The sequence below is a fragment of the Elgaria multicarinata genome, chromosome 2 (assembly GCF_023053635.1).
Source record: "Elgaria multicarinata webbii isolate HBS135686 ecotype San Diego chromosome 2, rElgMul1.1.pri, whole genome shotgun sequence".
NCBI classification, from domain to species: Eukaryota; Metazoa; Chordata; class Lepidosauria; order Squamata; family Anguidae; genus Elgaria; species Elgaria multicarinata.
Window position 1 is genome coordinate 87,860,466 of NC_086172.1, and position 18,935 is coordinate 87,879,400.

An 18,935-nucleotide genomic window follows, 5' to 3' on the forward strand; every position below is an offset into this window, starting at 1 on the left:
TGGATAGGATTCCAGTGTTCATGGATGAATGATACGGCTTTTAGGTGGAAGTTGCATGTCCACCTACCTGGGAATAAGCCCCACTGAACACAGTATACTTTAAGTTTAGAAGATGGATATTTCCATTTTCCAATTTCAATTTTTTAAAAAAAATTCCACCAATTTTTTAAAAAAGGCGCTTTCAGATTAATTAGGAGCACTACTTGAATTGAACAAAAGTGTTTTTTAAAAGACTGTGTTCCAACAATGAACACATTAAGACGTGAATGACAGCCCTTCTTCTAATGAATGTTTTTCATTCCTGCTTCGCAGAAGTTACAACAACCACACCTACACCAACCCCCACAGGGAGTACAACTACAACTACAATCACTGTGCCAACAAGCAGCCCTACAGGGACAAGTACAACCCCATCTACATCCACCATAACCACTATGACTTCTCCAACAACCCCCACTGAGACAGTATCCACAACAACTGCTCCACCTACACCAACCCCCACGGAGAGCTCAACTACAACCACATCCACAACAACAACAACAACTACCACTGGAACTCCAACTCCAAGTACAACTACTTCAACCACAACTGGGCCAACAACCACCCCTACTGAGACAAGTACCACCACCTCAACCACCACAACCTCTCCAACAACTCCCACAGTGACTGTATCCACAACAACACCTACACCAACCCCCACAGAGAGCTCAACTACAACAACATCCACAACAACAACTACTACTGAAACTCCAACTCCAAGTACAACTACTTCTACTACAACTGGGCCAACAACCACCCCTACTGAGACAAGTACCACCACCTCAACCACCACCATGACCTCTCCAACAACACCCACTGTGACTGTATCCACAACAACACCTACACCTACACCAACACCCACGGAGAGCTCAACTACAACCACATCTACAACAACAACAACTACCACTGGAACTCCAACTCCAAGTACAACTACTTCAACTACAACTGGGCCAACAACCACCCCTACTGAGACAAGTACCACCACATCAACAACCACCACGACCTCTCCAACAACCCCCACTGTGACTGTATCCTTAACAACACCTACACCTACACCAACCCCCACGGAGAGCTCAACTACAACCACATCCACAACAACCACAACAACTACCACTGGAACTCCAACTCCAAGTACAACTACTTCAACCACAACTGGGCCAACAACCACCCCTACTGAGACAAGTACCACCACATCTACAACCACCACGACCTCTCCAACAACCCCCACTGTGACTGTATCTTCAACAACACCTACACCTACACCAACCCCCACGGAGAGCTCAACTACAACCACATCCACAACAACAACAACAACTACCACTGGAACTCCAACTCCAAGTACAACTACTTCAACCACAACTGGGCCAACAACCACCCCTACTGAGACAAGTACGACCACACCTACAACCACCACGACCTCTCCAACAACCCCCAATGTGACTGTATCCACAACAACACCTACACCAACCCCCACGGAGACCTCAACTACAACCACATCCACAACAACAACAACAACTACCACTGGAACTCCAACTCCAAGTACAACTACTTCAACCACAACTGGGCCAACAACCACCCCTACTGAGACAAGTACGACCACACCTACAACCACCACGACCTCTCCAACAACCCCCACTGTGACTGTATCCTCAACAACACCTACACCTACACCAACACCCACGGAGAGCTCAACTACAACCACATCCACAACAACAACAACTACCACTGGAACTCCAACTCCAAGTACAACTACTTCTACCACAACTGGGCCAACAACCACCCCTACTGAGACAAGTACCACCACCTCAACAACCACCACGACCTCTCCAACAACACCCACTGTGACTGTATCCACAACAACACCTACACCAACCCCCACGGAGAGCTCAACTACAACCACATCCACAACAACAACAACAACTACCACTGGAACTCCAACTCCAAGTACAACTACTTCAACCACAACTGGGCCAACAACCACCCCTACTGAGACAAGTACCACCACATCTACAACCACCACGACCTCTCCAACAACCCCCACTGTGACTGTATCTTCAACAACACCTACACCTACACCAACCCCCACGGAGAGCTCAACTACAACCACATCCACAACAACAACAACTACCACTGGAACTCCAACTCCAAGTACAACTACTTCAACCACAACTGGGCCAACAACCACCCCTACTGAAACAAGTACCTCCACCTCAACAACTACCACGACCTCTCCAACAACCCCCACTGTGACTGTATCCTCAACAACACCTACACCTACACCAACACCCACGGAGAGCTCAACTACAACCACATCCACAACAACAACAACTACCACTGGAACTCCAACTCCAAGTACAACTACTTCAACCACAACTGGGCCAACAACCACCCCTACTGAGACAAGTACCTCCACCTCAACAACCACCACGACCTCTCCAACAACACCCACTGTGACTGTATCCTCAACAACACCTACACCTACACCAACCCCCACGGAGAGCTCAACTACAACCACATCCACAACAACAACAACAACTACCACTGGAACTCCAACTCCAAGTACAACTACTTCAACCACAACTGGGCCAACAACCACCCCTACTGAGACAAGTACCACCACATCTACAACCACCACGACCTCTCCAACAACACCCACTGTGACTGTATCTTCAACAACACCTACACCTACACCAACCCCCACGGAGAGCTCAACTACAACCACATCCACAACAACAACAACTACCACTGGAACTCCAACTCCAAGTACAACTACTTCAACCACAACTGGGCCAACAACCACCCCTACTGAAACAAGTACCTCCACCTCAACAACTACCACGACCTCTCCAACAACACCCACTGTGACTGTATCCTCAACAACACCTACACCTACACCAACCCCCACGGAGAGCTCAACTACAACCACATCCACAACAACAACAACAACTACCACTGGAACTCCAACTCCAAGTACAACTACTTCAACCACAACTGGGCCAACAACCACCCCTACTGAGACAAGTACGACCACACCTACAACCACCACGACCTCTCCAACAACCCCCACTGTGACTGTATCCTCAACAACACCTACACCTACACCAACCCCCACAGAGAGCTCAACTACAACCACGTCCACAACAACAACAACAACAACTACCACTGGAACTCCAACTCCAAGTACAACTACTTCAACCACAACTGGGCCAACAACCACCCCTACTGAGACGAGTACCACCACCTCAACAACCACCACGACCTCTCCAACAACCCCCACTGTGACTGTATCCTCAACAACACCTACACCAACCCCCACGGAGAGCTCAACTACAACCACATCCACAACAACAACAACTACCACTGGAACTCCAACTCCAAGTACAAGTACTTCAACCACAACTGGGCCAACAACCACCCCTACTGAAACAAGTACCTCCACCTCAACAACTACCACGACCTCTCCAACAACCCCCACTGTGACTGTATCCTCAACAACACCTACACCAACACCCACGGAGAGCTCAACTACAACCACATCCACAACAACAACAACTACCACTGGAACTCCAACTCCAAGTACAACTACTTCAACCACAACTGGGCCAACAACCACCCCTACTGAGACAAGTACCTCCACCTCAACAACCACCACGACCTCTCCAACAACACCCACTGTGACTGTATCCTCAACAACACCTACACCTACACCAACCCCCACGGAGAGCTCAACTACAACCACATCCACAACAACAACAACTACCACTGGAACTCCAACTCCAAGTACAACTACTTCAACCACAACTGGGCCAACAACCACCCCTACTGAGACAAGTACCACCACCTCAACAACCACCACCACCTCTCCAACAACTCCCACTGTGACTGTATCCACAACAACACCTACACCAACCCCCACAGAGAGCTCAACTACAACCACATCCACAACAACCACAACAACAACAACTACCACTGGAACTCCAACTCCAAGTACAACTACATCACCCACCACACCAACTAGTTCTCCATCTACAACTACTAGTACCACAGGTAATGATGACTAAATAGGAAAATCATGGTATTGCAAGAATGGGGGTATTATTCATTTTTTACTTATGTTTTTATTTGTTCATTCATTTATTTATTACATGCCTTTACAGTCAAAACAGCTGAAGCTCATGTTCATGTTCCCAGAAGTCTGAAAGATAATGAATGCTGAAATTACGTAGTGAAGGAAATTTACAACGTGAAACCGAAATAACATATCTCACTAAGGAATGTGGTAGAATAACTGCTATGCATTTGTGCTAGTTAAACATGTTTTTTATTTATTACTTTGTCCACGTTGACAGCTAAAATGACCTTCCACACTCATTTACGAAACTGTAAGTGATATTAACGTATTAGGTTGATTAAGGGCCAATTGAGTTATTTGATTTCTTATTCAAATGAGTGGTACTGACTTTTTTTGTCTGGTATTTGCTTAAATGGGGAACTAACGTGTGATGCCAGAAATCTTGGTCATGGGTTCAATAACATCAGTAATTGCTTAGTTGCGTTTGCCTGGACCAGGCGTTCCGTTTGTCCTTCTGATTGTATACCCTCAGAAGCCCAGGAATGTGTATAAGAAATATACATTGTAAATGAACTGTATAATAACATTCATATGGAGAGCCAGTGTGGTGTAGTGGCTAAAGTGTTGGACTGGGAGTTGGGAGATCCGGGTTCTAGTCCCCACTCAGCCATGGAAACCCATTGGGTGACTCAGCCCAACCTAGCTCACAGAGTTGTTGTTGTGAGGATAAAATGGAGGGGAGGAGGATTATGTACGCCGCCTTGGGTTCATTGAAGAAAAAAGGCAGGGTATAAATACAATAAATAATGATGATGATGCAGGGATGCAACGTCAGGTCTCAGGGAAGAAATGCAGAATATTTTACCTTGGCCTAAAATCGGATGTTAAAATTCAAACTGCAATAATGTGTTTAACTTAAACAATTATTAAGGGAAACAATTACACTGACATTTTTCTCCTTTTTTCCTCCCTTGCCCGAATTGTATCGCCAATGACAACAGGCTCCACAAGTAAGTACTAAAGAAAAACATGTGTTAGAAGTTAAAGTGTGCTGGGTTTATTTTTTAAAACGAGGCAGGTGAGAAAATAGTATAATGACGGTGGGAAACATATGCCAGAAGTGTTCCCTGAAGGAACGAGGTGGATACTTTATTGTCAAACATCTCGATTATAGTACACATATATACCCTGTGATAGGGAAGGAGTCTTTGGCAAAAATAACATTAGTTTTTTTCCTAATATGTGCATGTTTGAAATGCAGAAAGCACTTTGAGAACTGTATATCTTCATTACTAAATATATAACAGAATGGGAAAGCACAAAACAAACCTCATCAGTCCAATACCAGACCTGTTGTAATCAATGGTATTCTTGAGCAAGTGTTCCACTATGCACGGAAATAATTAATGCAGAGGCAATGACCAGAACTCACCTAATTCCTATGCCAATCCCCACAGAATTTCTGACTATAGTCGCTTCAACACCAACGTCACCAAGCATCACTGGAACTCAGACCCCAAGTCCAACTGCACCCACCAGCACTCAAACCCCTTCAACAACCACAACTGTTGCTTTCCATTAATGAATAAAATACTCATCCATGCATGAAATACATTGAATCCTAAAATGATTTGTCTAATTGTCATTTCATGTAATATATAATTTGCTCCAAGAGGGGACCTGACCTTTTCCTACAGTACCTGCACACATGGGGCAAATGTATTGCAGGTCATTCGTAACATTGACAATTCCTTTAGCACATTTTTTTTTAGCTGCTACAGTCACTGATACCATAACTATGTTTGTCTAGATTGGGCATTACATTTGTCCTTATGATCATGCACCCTCTGAAGGGTTCCATTATATGGAAGTGATTTGCAACTCTGCAGCCTGCTCCTCGTGGCTCCGATATGGCCTATATGACTGAGTTGCAATTACTTCTAGATGAGTAACTGACTTGCACAGTCATCGAATTGAACAGAAAACTGATGCTGGATTGCACAACTCCATTATTGTACTTTTAAACCACCTAATAACCGAAGTCTTCTGGGTGGTGTACAATGCATGAAAAGCGTGATACAAGAAGCTCATGGGCTGGAGCTTTGCCATTCCTTCAGGCCTCCCATTCAAAATGTTAACAATTATAAGAAACAACCCTATGCATATTTAGCTGGAAAATGTATTGCAGGTCATTCGTAACATCAACAATTCCTTTAGCACTTTTTTAAGCTGCTACAGTCATTGATACTATAACTATGGCCTTAGCTAGACCTAAGGTTTATCCTGGGATCGTCCCGGGGTCATCCCTGTTCATGTAAATGACACACAGGATATCCTGGGAGCAGGCAGGGATGACCCCAGGACGATCCCGGGATAAACCTTAGGTCTAGCTAAGGCCTATGTTTGCCTAGATTGGGCATTACATTTGTCCTTGTGAAGGATTCCGTTATATGAAGGATTCCGTTATATGGAAGCGATTTGCAACTCTGCAGCCTGCTCCTAGTGGCTCTGATATGGCCTATATGATTGAGTTGCAATTACTTCTAGATGAGTAACTGACTTGCACAGTCATAGAATTAAACAGAAAACTGTTTCTGGATTGCACAACTTCATTTATTGTACTTTTAAACCACCTAATAACCGAAGTCCTCTGGGTGGTGTACAATGCATGAAAAGCATAATACAATCATTAAAACAAAAAGCAGAAACAGAGCACAATAAAATCAAGATAAAACTAGCAGGAAAGGCTAAAACCCTTCTAGCACAAAATACCAGATCAAAACCAGCAGTAAAGAAAATGATGGAAACACTAAAAACAATTCTCAAAATGCCTGGGAGAATAAAAAAAAAAGGGAAAGACCATAAAGTCAGTGTGAGGTGATCTTCTGTGGGGAGAGCATTCCACCACTGGGGTGCCACTACTGAAAAGTCTCTCTTTCTTATATCCCCCCGCCAACTTAAGAGGGCAAGTAGTAGACTGGAAATCATGAATGCTTCTCCATAAAGAATATTCAAAAGGAGCATATCAGGGAAAACCCTAGGCTGCAATTATTCCCCCTGACATAGCTGCATTCTCTCTCTCTCTCTCTCTCTCTCTCTCTCTCTTTCTCTCTCTCTCTCACTCTCACTCTCACTCTCACTCTCACTCTCACTCTCACTCTCACTCTCCCTCTCCCTCTCCCCTCTCCCCTCTCCCTCTGCAAGCATAACCCCACCAGTGGCTGGACCTGAAGTAGTCAATCTAGGAGTAGATTGTTGATGTGAACTAGGTTTTAGACAGTAAGCACATTCACATGAGAAGTGAATGTGTACGTCTGCATCAGCATCAGCATCAAATCACATTAATTTGTTATTTCATGTCATTATGACCATTACGGGTACTATCGGGGCCTGTTTTCCATAAATACTCATTTCCTTTTACTCAGGATTCTGCCTTGACTTTTGCAACAACAGCAACAAAAGTAAATTTATACCCAGTGCCCACACTTGTAACTTTGGTGCAGAGTTCAAAAGGTAGGAGAGAGGTATCCATGGGATGATGACAGCCTTCCCCAACCTAGTGACCTCAAGAGGTGTTGTATTCCAGCTCCTAGGGTGACCCTATGGAAAGAAGGACAGGGCTCCTGTCTCTTTAACAGTTGCATAGAACAGGGAATTTCAGCAGGCGTCATTTGTATGCATGCAGCACCTGGTGAAATTCCCTCGTCTTTTGTATCTGGTCACGCTGTACATGTCTACTCAAGAGTAAGCCACAGAAACAGCACATGGAAGTAAGCCACAGAAACTGACTTTTGTAATACAAGCATCTGGTTTCTGCAGCTTCTCCTTACATGACTGGTTGACCTATCTTGCTCCTTAAACACCTTTACATGCCTTTAAAACCCCTCTTATTTCTGGCCTGAACATCGGTAAGATTGGATTTCCCTGCACTGTACACAGAAGGAAGGCTGTATTTGCTCAGCATTCAGCAGGAACATCCCAGCTCTTACCTCCAAGCAGTGATCAGAGATAAGAGTGGGATTTTCCTATTCAGGACTGGAGGAAGAAGGGGTAGGGCTGACAGAACAAGCTTGTGTGCTGGGCTGGGAGCAAGCCTATACGATGGAGCAGAAGAAGCTCATGGGCTGGAGTTTTGCCATTCCTACAGGTTTCCCATTCAAAATTTTAACAATTATAAGACACATTCCTATGCATGTTTAGACGGAAAAAGTCTTACAACTTCTAGCATTCCCCAGATGGCATAGCTGGCTGGAGAATGCTGGGAGTTGCACCCTTAATAACCAAAAGTTGAGTTCAAAGGCTTGGAAATGTTAGAACGCAATTTCGTTATCTTATTTTTGCTTCAAATAGGAGGTGAGTAAATTCATAACACCAGTGTTTTATAATGCACAAGTTGTTTTCTAATGATCTTCATCTTTGTTTTGCAGCTGAATGCATCATGTGCTACTGGTCTTCATGGATTAGTGTGAGTAAACCAAACTACAACGACAAAGATGGTGGAGACAATGAAACCTATGTGAAAATCAGAGAAGAGGGCATAGATATCTGCACACAACCATTAAACATTTCATGCAGAGCTAAAGATTTTCCTCATGTACCCCTTGAAGAACTGGGACAAGAGTTGGTATGTGACGTTTCCACAGGACTAATCTGTAAAAACAAAGACCAAATCCAAGGGGGTGTGACAACAATGTGTCTCGATTATGAAATCAGTGTTTATTGCTGTGGTCCTTGCGTCAGCACTACAACAGGAACCCCTACGACACCAGTCTCGACTCCTGGGGTACACTCCTCGACTACAACGGCAACGACAACAATACCGTGCTCCACTGAAGAACCAGAACCAGGGATGTCTACTTCAGGTAGGAGAATAATCTATTAAGTCCCAATATGGTGTACACTGAACAAGCTGAATGCATTTTTTGGTAGGGATCAGGATTCACAACCCCATTCAAGGCCACTGGTTGTTGCGAATGGCTGGTTGCATGCAACTTGAGCTGGATAGGAGTCAATGGGAAAGTTAGCAGTGCCAGGTAAGAGTGGATAGGATTCCAGTGTTCATGGATGAATGATACGGCTTTTAGGTGGAAGTTGCATGCCCACCTACCTGGGAATAAGCCCGACTGAACACAGTATACTTTATGTTTAGAAGATGGATATTTGTGTTTCAGCACCAATTTAAAAAAAGTGCTTTCAGATTAATTAGGAGCACCACTTGAATTGAACAAAACAGACTGTGTTTTAACAGACTGTGTTTCGACAATGATCACATTAATGATGTGAATGATAGCCCTTCCTCTAATGAATGTTTTTCATTCCTGCTTTGCAGAGGTTACAACAACCACAACCATCCAAACACCAACAACCACACCTACACCAACCCCCACGGGGAGTACAACTACAATCACATCCACACCAACCCCACCAACTACCCCTGGAACTACAACCCAAAGTACAACTACTTCAACCACAACTGGGCCAACAACCACCCCTACAGAGACAAGTATGACAACATCTACACCAACTACGACCACTCCAATAAATACAACAACAACTTCAACCTCTATATCATCAACAACTTGCCACTGTGAATGGAATGATAAAATATATGTGCCAGGTAAATATCTCAGTTTTGATACAGTTGAGATTGCCTCAGTATTTTCTTAAAGTATTAAGTATTAAATTTACTTCCATACAGATGCATAGATGTATTTTTGCACCATGGAAGTTTCCTTTTGAATTTGAGTTTTCATTTATTATTTTTCTTCATTGATATTTCTTTTTTACTGCTTCCCAGTTTCTAATGTCCTTTCAGAAATTTTTAAAAATAAAATAGGAAACTCAGATATGCTGTAGGTAAATGTTCCATTTATGTAATGTAAAGAATACCTACGAAATATCCAGCAAACCACAATACACCATGTAAAGTATTACAAATCTATTCTCCCTCACTCATATTGCTTAGGCATTGAACACCTGGTATCCATTTGGCAATGTGTGGAACAACAGATATTTTAGAAGCAAAATGCAAATATCAGATATCAATCTGAATGAGAAGTTTGTCTGATAAAACACATCTAATACATTAACAGCTCTCATGTATGTGCCAAATGACAGCTATTTTTGATTTAGAACATAAAATGGCAACTTTAACAATTATATTCAAGACTGCTGTTTTCGAAGTGCAAGTAAGATATTTTAAATATAAAGGACATCCCGAAGGTAAAGTGGTATCACTGTGATCTTTTCATTAAGAAACATTTTCTAGAACTGGGCAATTTATTTATTTGTTTATTATTAACACTTAGATACTGCCTTATCTGCTAAAATGCAGGTGGTGGTGTACAACAATTTAAAACAATAAAACGTTGCAAGAATAAAAACAAGAACCACAAGGCTTCATGAGATGCTATTGCACAACTGAGCGCCAGAATCAAAGTTGTTTTCCATTAAAAAAAAATACACCAGAAATTATACATAATGCAGAGTAATGATATTGTTTTTTGTGAACAGTGCCGAATTCTATTTGTAGAATTCAGAGGAACTTCATATATTACCTAGTAAAAACACATAGTAATTTTGGATGTGTTCTCCTATTCCCTAAGCCTTACTTGGAAATCTATAGAATTCCTAGGACTTACATACAAGGTTCATTATGTCTATGCAGTTTTCATGTAGCCTGATTTCGTACTTAACACCATTTGCCCAAGACTAGAAGTCCTGGGTATTCTACAGTATCCAAGAATGGCCACATACCCGCTGGCTCCAGTCCATGGGTGCAAAGCCCCTCCAGCCCAGGTCTGTGTATGGCCACAATACCACTGCCAGGGGTATGCCCCAAAACACATGAAAAGTCACGTTTCTGGAAGGGGCATGAACTGCCCTTTCCAGAAACAAATGTTTTCACATGCATTGGGATGTATTTGGGCTTGCACATTTTGGGATATTGCAGCTGCGCATGGATTGGGTCCCTGGCGGGGCTGGCCGCTCATACACAGCCCCTATTGGATATTACCGTGTGTGTGTGTGTGTGTGTGTGTGTGTGTGTGTGTGTGTGTGTGAAAATCATCCCAGTGATTTCAATTCTGGATAAGAATTTACTTTAATATTATAAATTGTGTAGGTTGACAAATCTAGCATATTCAAATTGTAGTCCTAAACAAACTAATTGGAAACCATCCCATTGGATTCACGGGCCCTTGCATATGAGTTAACTTGCCAGGGGCTGCATCCAATTGCTTTCAAGCTATGTGAAAATGAATCTTTCTCCTATTGATGCAAAAATTTGCATTGCACTTGTTAGAAAAGCACATATGAGACTCATACTATTAAATGGGCATATTACAAGTGCCTCTTCATAGCATCAAATTATGACACTGAAGCTGTTTCTACACCAGCCCAAAAATCCGGGCTGGTCATGGCTGAATCCCTGTGCATCCAAATGATGCACAGGGACTCCCAGGGGCAAGGAGGGATGAGCACGGGTTTTCCCAGGGATAAATAATACCTGGGAAAACCCGATTCTTCCCACGGTCTCGGGAATCGTCCTGAGACGGTGGGAGGGGTATGGGCAGCCGTTCTGGTTTCTTCCTGCCTCCTCGTGAGTAAACATGAGGAAGCGGAAAGTGGGCACAGAGCTCTTGAGGTGCTCCATGCCCATTGGGGGGAACGTGATCGGTTCCCCCCCTCACATTTCTGTTGGGAGCGCAAGTGCGCTCATCCTGTTAAAAGAAAAAAATGGTGGGTGCAACATCCCTCCTTCCTCCCGGGATGTCGCACATGTGTGTGTGGACAAAGGGGAGGATCTTGCAAGCAGAATATTGTGAGATCCTCCCTTCCCTCCCGGAATGCTGGGAGGTGTAGAAAGGCCCTGAGTGTGTCATAAGAATTGCCAAATATTTTTATCCTTTGGGTGCAGAAATAAAGAGAAAAAGAAAGTTGAAAGTTAATTGGGTCTTCCTACAGCCCCCTCCTTCCCTTGAATTGCTTGCCATCAACAATTATGGTTTGTTGCATTTCTCTTCAGATGACAAATCCAAGAGCATGTTGTCAGGCCTCACCCCCAAGCTATGTGCATTTAATAATGACCCTGGCAGGATCTTCACTACTGCTTTAAAATGGTTTATAACAGTAGTGACAACTGTTGGGGCCCAGAACACACTCCATATTTCAAACCGTTTTCAAAGTGTCATATCCTGCTTGGTGTAGATCTGGCCCCTGTTCAGACAGCACACTAAGCCACTGTGGTTAAGCATTTTGAGGTAAACATTACAGCTTATCATGTCGTGTGACCCATTCATAACCATAGTGGCTACATAGCCATGGTTTAAACACACTTACTAACCATTTGCTGCAAAAGTGTTAGCAGTTAACTATGGCTTAGCATGTTGTCTGAACAGACCCAGAGTGTGAGAACAGGCCATAGATGCATGGAGGCTTCTCTGCACAATCAGGGAGCAGCTTTTCCCTTCTTGTACATTCCTGATGGCATATACAGAGCCCTTATGTGTTCAATTTGTACATGCATGATATCAGTTCTCATCAGTGCCAGGTTCAGGTTTTTGAGGTCCATTGCACTAAATACCTTCAATGGCTCTCTCCTTCATTGGGCCCATTCAGAAGACACCTTAAACCATGGCTTTAACCATGGTGAATAAGGCTTTTTGCTTTATTCAGCATGGTTAAAGCCGTGTTTTAAGGTGTCTTCTGAACACAGCCCGGCTTTCTGGCTCAACCACCATGGTTAAAGCCATGGTTTAAGGTGTCTTCTGAATGGGGCCAGTGAGTCTACCTGCTATTAAGCCTTGCCCTCCTTCTCATTAGTGCTACCACTTGCTTGCTTGACAGACATTATTACTGATACCTGCTTGCTTGACAGAACCAGTAAGCAAATAGGCAGTGACATCTCCTGCTCCTCCTTCTCACCACCTCTGGGCCAGAGAGAGAGGCAGGTCAACAAGCAGGTGAGAATGAGGAAGAGGAAGAGGAAGTCCAGGGGCACTTCTCAGTGGACCCCTCTGGGGTGTAGGCCCTCAGCAGGTGCCTCACCATGTCCATCCTGGTTCTCTACTGAGCACACATGAACGCTCATTATTTGTAGAGTTGCTGTCTGAAAAGGAGCTACAGAAAGGAAGCAGAAGTGATGTGTAGTGATTCAGTCCCATTCACTTGGATACCTCCATGAAATAGCTCCAGAGATACCAGGGCAATGTTATGAATTTAGTGGAGAGTTTTCTTCATTAACATATTTTGCTTTATTTGCTTTCAGTTGTTCGTTCAGTTGCGGCACTGCTGAATTCTGTGACTTTAGCGCACTTTTAACTTTTAAAACCTCCAGTTGCTGAAACCAGGAACATTTTCAAAAAAAAAATTTTTTTAAAAAAAAAACTATAAACATGCATGCACATAAATAATGTATCAGCTTTTAGGGCTGAAGTGCAAAAGCTTGAAAACTTAAGAAAACTAATACAGCCTTATAAAATAATCACACATTTTGAGTGTGTTGTTTTCAAACAATACTTTGTGTATTGTGAAAGCAAACACGCTTTATTCCGAGTTAGTAATGTCAATTTTGAAATAGGTAAGATTGGGGTTTATTTTGTCGCAAGTTATGTTTACAAGTTTTATCATTTTGCTTTGTCCTGCATGCGTGTCAACTAAACTTAGAATTGTTGCATTTCAACAGCATTTTTTCCCCTCCCGGTTGGAACTTGTGATAGATTTTCAGTGAAGAAGACGTACTGAAATTCCCCACAATTCCACTGAACGTGGGCATGAGGAGCTATGCAGTATGGATGAGGGATTCATTCTTTGTGAATTCTAATACAAACAGATTTGCAACTTCTGACCAAAGTGCTGATCATTATGCAGTTAACTTTTGAATTTTTCACTTCTCCAAATTTTGTGATGCAGTTCTTGGCTCCAAAAAGATACCCAAATCCATATTTTAAGGAAAAATAGTCATACTTAGAATTATGCCTAAATTTACAATAGAAAATATGTTTAGAAATAAGTATTTTGTGAGAGATAAATTAAAATAAGGTTTAAATACATTTTTTTGTGCAGATTGATGCAGAAACATATGAATAAAAACATGTAAATTGGACCTGAATTAGAAATACACCAATTTGACCTTCCCTGCTCTTAGCCCTGGGCTCTGCAAAGCAGGAGCTTTTCAAAAATTCTTTTTATGCTGCTTTAGCTTTAGTTTATTGTTTCTCTGTTGCATTTGTTGTATTTGAATACATTATTTTTTAGTTCTGTATGGTTTTGTTAATCACTTTGAAGGTCTCCATATGAGAGGAAAATGCAAGTTTAGACTTCATTATAAATAACAGAAATAAATAATGAAATCTGTTAACCACCAGGATTTCTGCAGAGATCCAGCCCTAGAATTTCAGGAGGGCAGATTGTTCAGCAGAAATCTAACTGATGATTTCACCAGTCCTTCACCTGAAGGCATCTGAAAAGCTGCAACTCAACAGAAAGCAGCCCATTGTTTCCTTGGTTCTGTATATGAATGCAAACAAGTTAGTCTGTGTTTCAAGTTACAACTTATGTTAACACCTGTCTTTCAAAATCTAGGTGAAACGATAGAGGTGGGCGATCACCGAAATGTGTGTTATCTTGCCAATTGCTCACTGTGGTGTGAAGTAGAGTTTCACTATTGGGATTGTACAATTCCAACCACAACCACAACTGTACCAACCACAACCACAATTATGCCAACTACAAATGCGACAGAGCTGACTATACTCACAAGAAGCCCTACAACTGCAATTCCTCCTACTTTACCAGTAAAAAAACCATGTTTAAATGGGACTGTCCAGGTTAGTTAGCTTTTATTTTTTTAATTGAGCATTCTAATTTGTTTGGAATGTTTTTCTGTCTCAGTATCAAACCTTAAACGGCTTTTGAAAACATCTTCTAGTTTTTTTAAAAAACCCAGGGCTTAAGCAAGAGCCCCTGAAAGGGATGTTCCCTCGATTATTTATGCATTATTTATTCAACAAATTTCTCATTCGGTTGTTCAGTGTCAAGCCCCTAATCTCCTTATCAGAATGCATCTTGTACATTTTCCTTACATTGAAAGGGGTGAATTCCCATATGTACTGGCTCTTATTTAAACTGAAAGTTTAAATATAGATGGTAAGTCATCCCTTGCAAGCAAAATAAAATATACAAAATTAATTCAAATTTTCAAAGTTAATCTTCAAAATTAACTCAAACTTAATTGAGTGGATAGCTTGATGTGCCACTACGGGGGGGGGGGGAAGGAAAAATCCATGTTGGGCATAATTAAAAAAGTAATTGAAATAAAACTGCCAGTGGCCCTGTTCAGAAGACACCTTAAACCATGGCTTTAACCATGGATAATAAAGCTTTTTTCCTTATTCACTGTGGTTAAAGCTGCGGTTTAAGGTGTCTTCTGAACAGGGCCTATATCATAATACTCCTATACAAATATATGGTGTGTCAATTTTGTACAGTTCTGGTTATTGCACAACATTTTTTTTTAAAAAAACGTGGAGATTGAAAAGTTAGAGAAGGGGAGAATCAAAATGATCAAGGGACTAGAGCTATGAAAAGAGGTTACAATGTTTGGAACTGTTTAGCTTAGAAAATTGGTGAATAGGACTAAATATGATAGAAGTGTATAAAATGATATGATAGAAGTGTATAAAAGTATGGAAAAAGTGGATAGGAGAAGTTTTTCTGTCTCTCATAATACTAGAACCTGGGGTCATCCTAGAAACCTGAATGGTGGGAGATATAGGACAGAGAAAAGGAAGTGTTTCTTCACACAACACATAGTTAAACAATGGAATTGGTTATCTCAAGATATAGGCCTTAGCTAGACTTAAGATTTATCCCAGGCAACTGGAGGGGTCATCCCTGCCTGCTCCCAGGATCCCCTGTGTGTCATTTAGATGTACCAGGATGACCCCGGGACGATCCCGGGATATAGACCTGGTCTAGCGATGGCCATAGCGATGGCCATCAACTTGGACAGCTTTAAAAGGGGATTAGACAAATTCATGGAGGATAAAGCTATCAATGGCTACTAGTCTTAAGGCTATATGCTACTGCCAGTATCAGAGGAAGATGCTTCTGTATGCCAGTTGCTGGGGAACACGAACAGGAGGTGGCAACTAAATAGGCCTTTGGTCTGATTCATCATGGCTGTTATGTTCTTAAACTCTTAATTCTGATGAACTTTGAGTTGTAAAGACAATCCTAGTTTTATCTGCATTTTGTGGGTTATCAGTTCTAATGCAATATACTGGAAACATGTAGTTAAAGCTATACAAGATATCGCTGGATATAGCCTTCAATCCATCAACTGCATTATTTAAATTAAAGAAAGTTTAGTAAATTGCAAAGACATGGGTTGACTGGGGAGTCCATTGGTTATTCTTCCAATCCATGAATATATGTTTGGACATGAACGTTCTTCCTCGGTTTGACATGTCATATTTTTCTCTCTGTCTCTCACATTACAGCCAGGAGAGACAGGTTGGTTCTGTGACTGTGTCCAGGCCATCTGCGATTCGGATGACAAGTGGGTGCTGGTTCCTGTACCATGCATTCCACCACCAAAGCCCGAGTGTTCCAATGGGCGTGCTCCTGTGCATGTGCCGAATGAGGATGGATGCTGCTGGCACTGGGAATGTGACTGTGAGTAAATGCTGCCTGTTTGGTAATCTCTTGAATGCGCCCTATTGAGAGGGGAAAGGTGTCGTTGTACTATACATATAGTGGTATTAGATGTCCTTCTGTATCTACTTTTGTGTGCCTGTAGAAGTGTATTTTTTGGTCTTAAAGTTGCAGCTAGATCTTTCATGACATTTATTTGTGTTGAACATGGAGTGAGGGGGTTCTAGCTAGGACCCAGCCACAGAATCTATTTTCAGGGCCAGATATAAAAGAATGCTAAAGAAAGGAGCAACTCTGGAGAAGTGCAAGATTTTCTGTTTTGTTACCTGTAAAGCACAGCAAAAGGATTGGAAATTGGTGATGCATTCTAGAGTGTAGATCTGCAGCATTTCTTTGGCCCACCATAAGCTGATGTCTGACACATTTCAGGTTCTTAATTAATTTTAATTATGTGTAAAGAACTTTGCATTTCTCAAAACTTGGATCAAATTAAAGTATGTTAAGAGCAAACACGTTAAGATGGACAAACCTTGAAAATATTTACAGGGCTGCTTGTTTTAACAGAACATTTAGCAAGTTCATATAATGCCTGATATTGCAGGTGGTAAATTGAAATATATGTTTATCCTCCTGTCACTACAATCTGTGTGTCCTTTATAAAACAGGAGTGGGCATAAAGTAGGGCCAGATCTACAAGCAAGATATAACACTCTGAAAGTGGTTTGAGAATGGTATATGGAATGTGTCATGGGCCCCAACAGTTGTCAATACCATTATAAAGCAGTAGTATAGATCCTGCCTAGATCTCCAGATATTTTGGACTTCAACTTTCAGTATTCCTAACCATTGGACATGGTGGCTGGGTCTTCTGGGAGCTGAAGTCCAAAACATCTGGAGATAGACATTTTGCCCATACCTGGTATACATCACAGAGGGAAACTCAGGGCTAGATCCACACTATTGCTTTATAGCAGTATCGAAGTACACTGATAACTGTTGGGGCGCAATCCACATTCCTTATACCGCTTTCATAGTATTATCTCCTGCTTTTTATTGCACAGTCACAATGATTTGACACGAGGTGTAGATCTGGCCTCAGTTTCTTGAGCCATTAGTGCTATTACTGTGGCTGTTTACTCTAAATCACAATTTCCATGACAAACTCTCTCTAGATTTTGTCAGTGGTTTTATTCCCAATGTAAGAGCTATTAGGATTTCTTGCCTCCCTGTTTATTCATATTCTTCTATGTGCTGCGAAAGAATAAACTCAGCCAATTCTTTTGTCTTTCTGAAGGTTATTGCACAGGCTGGGGAGACCCACATTATGTGACATTTGACGGCCAGTATTACAGTTTCCAAGGGAATTGTACCTATACCCTAGTGGAAGAGATTACACAAACAGTTGACAACTTTGGAGTGTACATTGATAATTACCACTGTGATGCACGGGAACCAGTCTCCTGCCCACGTACACTCATTGTAAAGCATGAGACCCTGGAAGTGCGCCTAACAACAGTCAGACTGGACCCTATGAAACTACAGGTATGAGTAACGTTGTTACAAATTGTAACAATTGTTGCGACAATGGGAGACCTGCATTGGCAGAAGATGATCAACAGTTGTCAATAATTTCTTTCTGTAACATATAGAGAATGCAACGTGGCTTACAATATTTCTCACAATTGGCTGTCCGAGTTGCGCCCATTTCTTGTTCCTCTCCCCACCTCCCAAGTTGGGAATAGAAACTCACTTATGAGTAGGCCTTTCCTCCAAGCAGACTGTGGGCTTTTTTAAATGAGCGATTTATAGCACACTCATGACTGGCCACTCATGGAAGTTTGCAGGCCATTTTGACACTGTCGTGAACCTCCTACACAGCTCCTGCTCATTCCCCTGGTTATTTTGGTTTAAAAAAAAACAAAAAAACAAAAACATGGATATCCCGATTCTTCTGAAATATCTTGGGATTTCCTACTGTGTGTAGCTGAAGTTGTGCTACAAAACACCCACTAGAGAGTGCTGTCCCATTCAAGTATATGAGCAGGGAAGTTACAGGCCATGTGGTTGCCCCTCTCCTCACCTGTAATTCAGCTCATTACAATTGCAGAAAAGAAGCAGGAAGCAAAGCACTGGTAAGCAAATGTAATTTCCCTTTAATCTAAAGAAG

General features: G+C 42.1%; 1 protein-coding gene across 1 annotated transcript in view; it reads left to right on the forward strand.

Moving 5' to 3' along the window:
- MUC2 (mucin 2, oligomeric mucus/gel-forming) overlaps positions 1–18,935 on the forward strand; it is an 87,298-nt gene that overhangs the window by 54,082 nt on the left and 14,281 nt on the right. The window contains exons 37-44 of the mRNA XM_063118406.1: positions 313–4,086; positions 5,569–5,678; positions 7,537–7,624; positions 8,539–8,973; positions 9,441–9,614; positions 14,696–14,940; positions 16,615–16,789; positions 18,063–18,310. Of these exons, the coding sequence (XP_062974476.1) occupies positions 313–4,086; positions 5,569–5,678; positions 7,537–7,624; positions 8,539–8,973; positions 9,441–9,614; positions 14,696–14,940; positions 16,615–16,789; positions 18,063–18,310 (5,249 nt within the window). The remainder of the gene's footprint in view (positions 1–312; positions 4,087–5,568; positions 5,679–7,536; positions 7,625–8,538; positions 8,974–9,440; positions 9,615–14,695; positions 14,941–16,614; positions 16,790–18,062; positions 18,311–18,935) is intronic.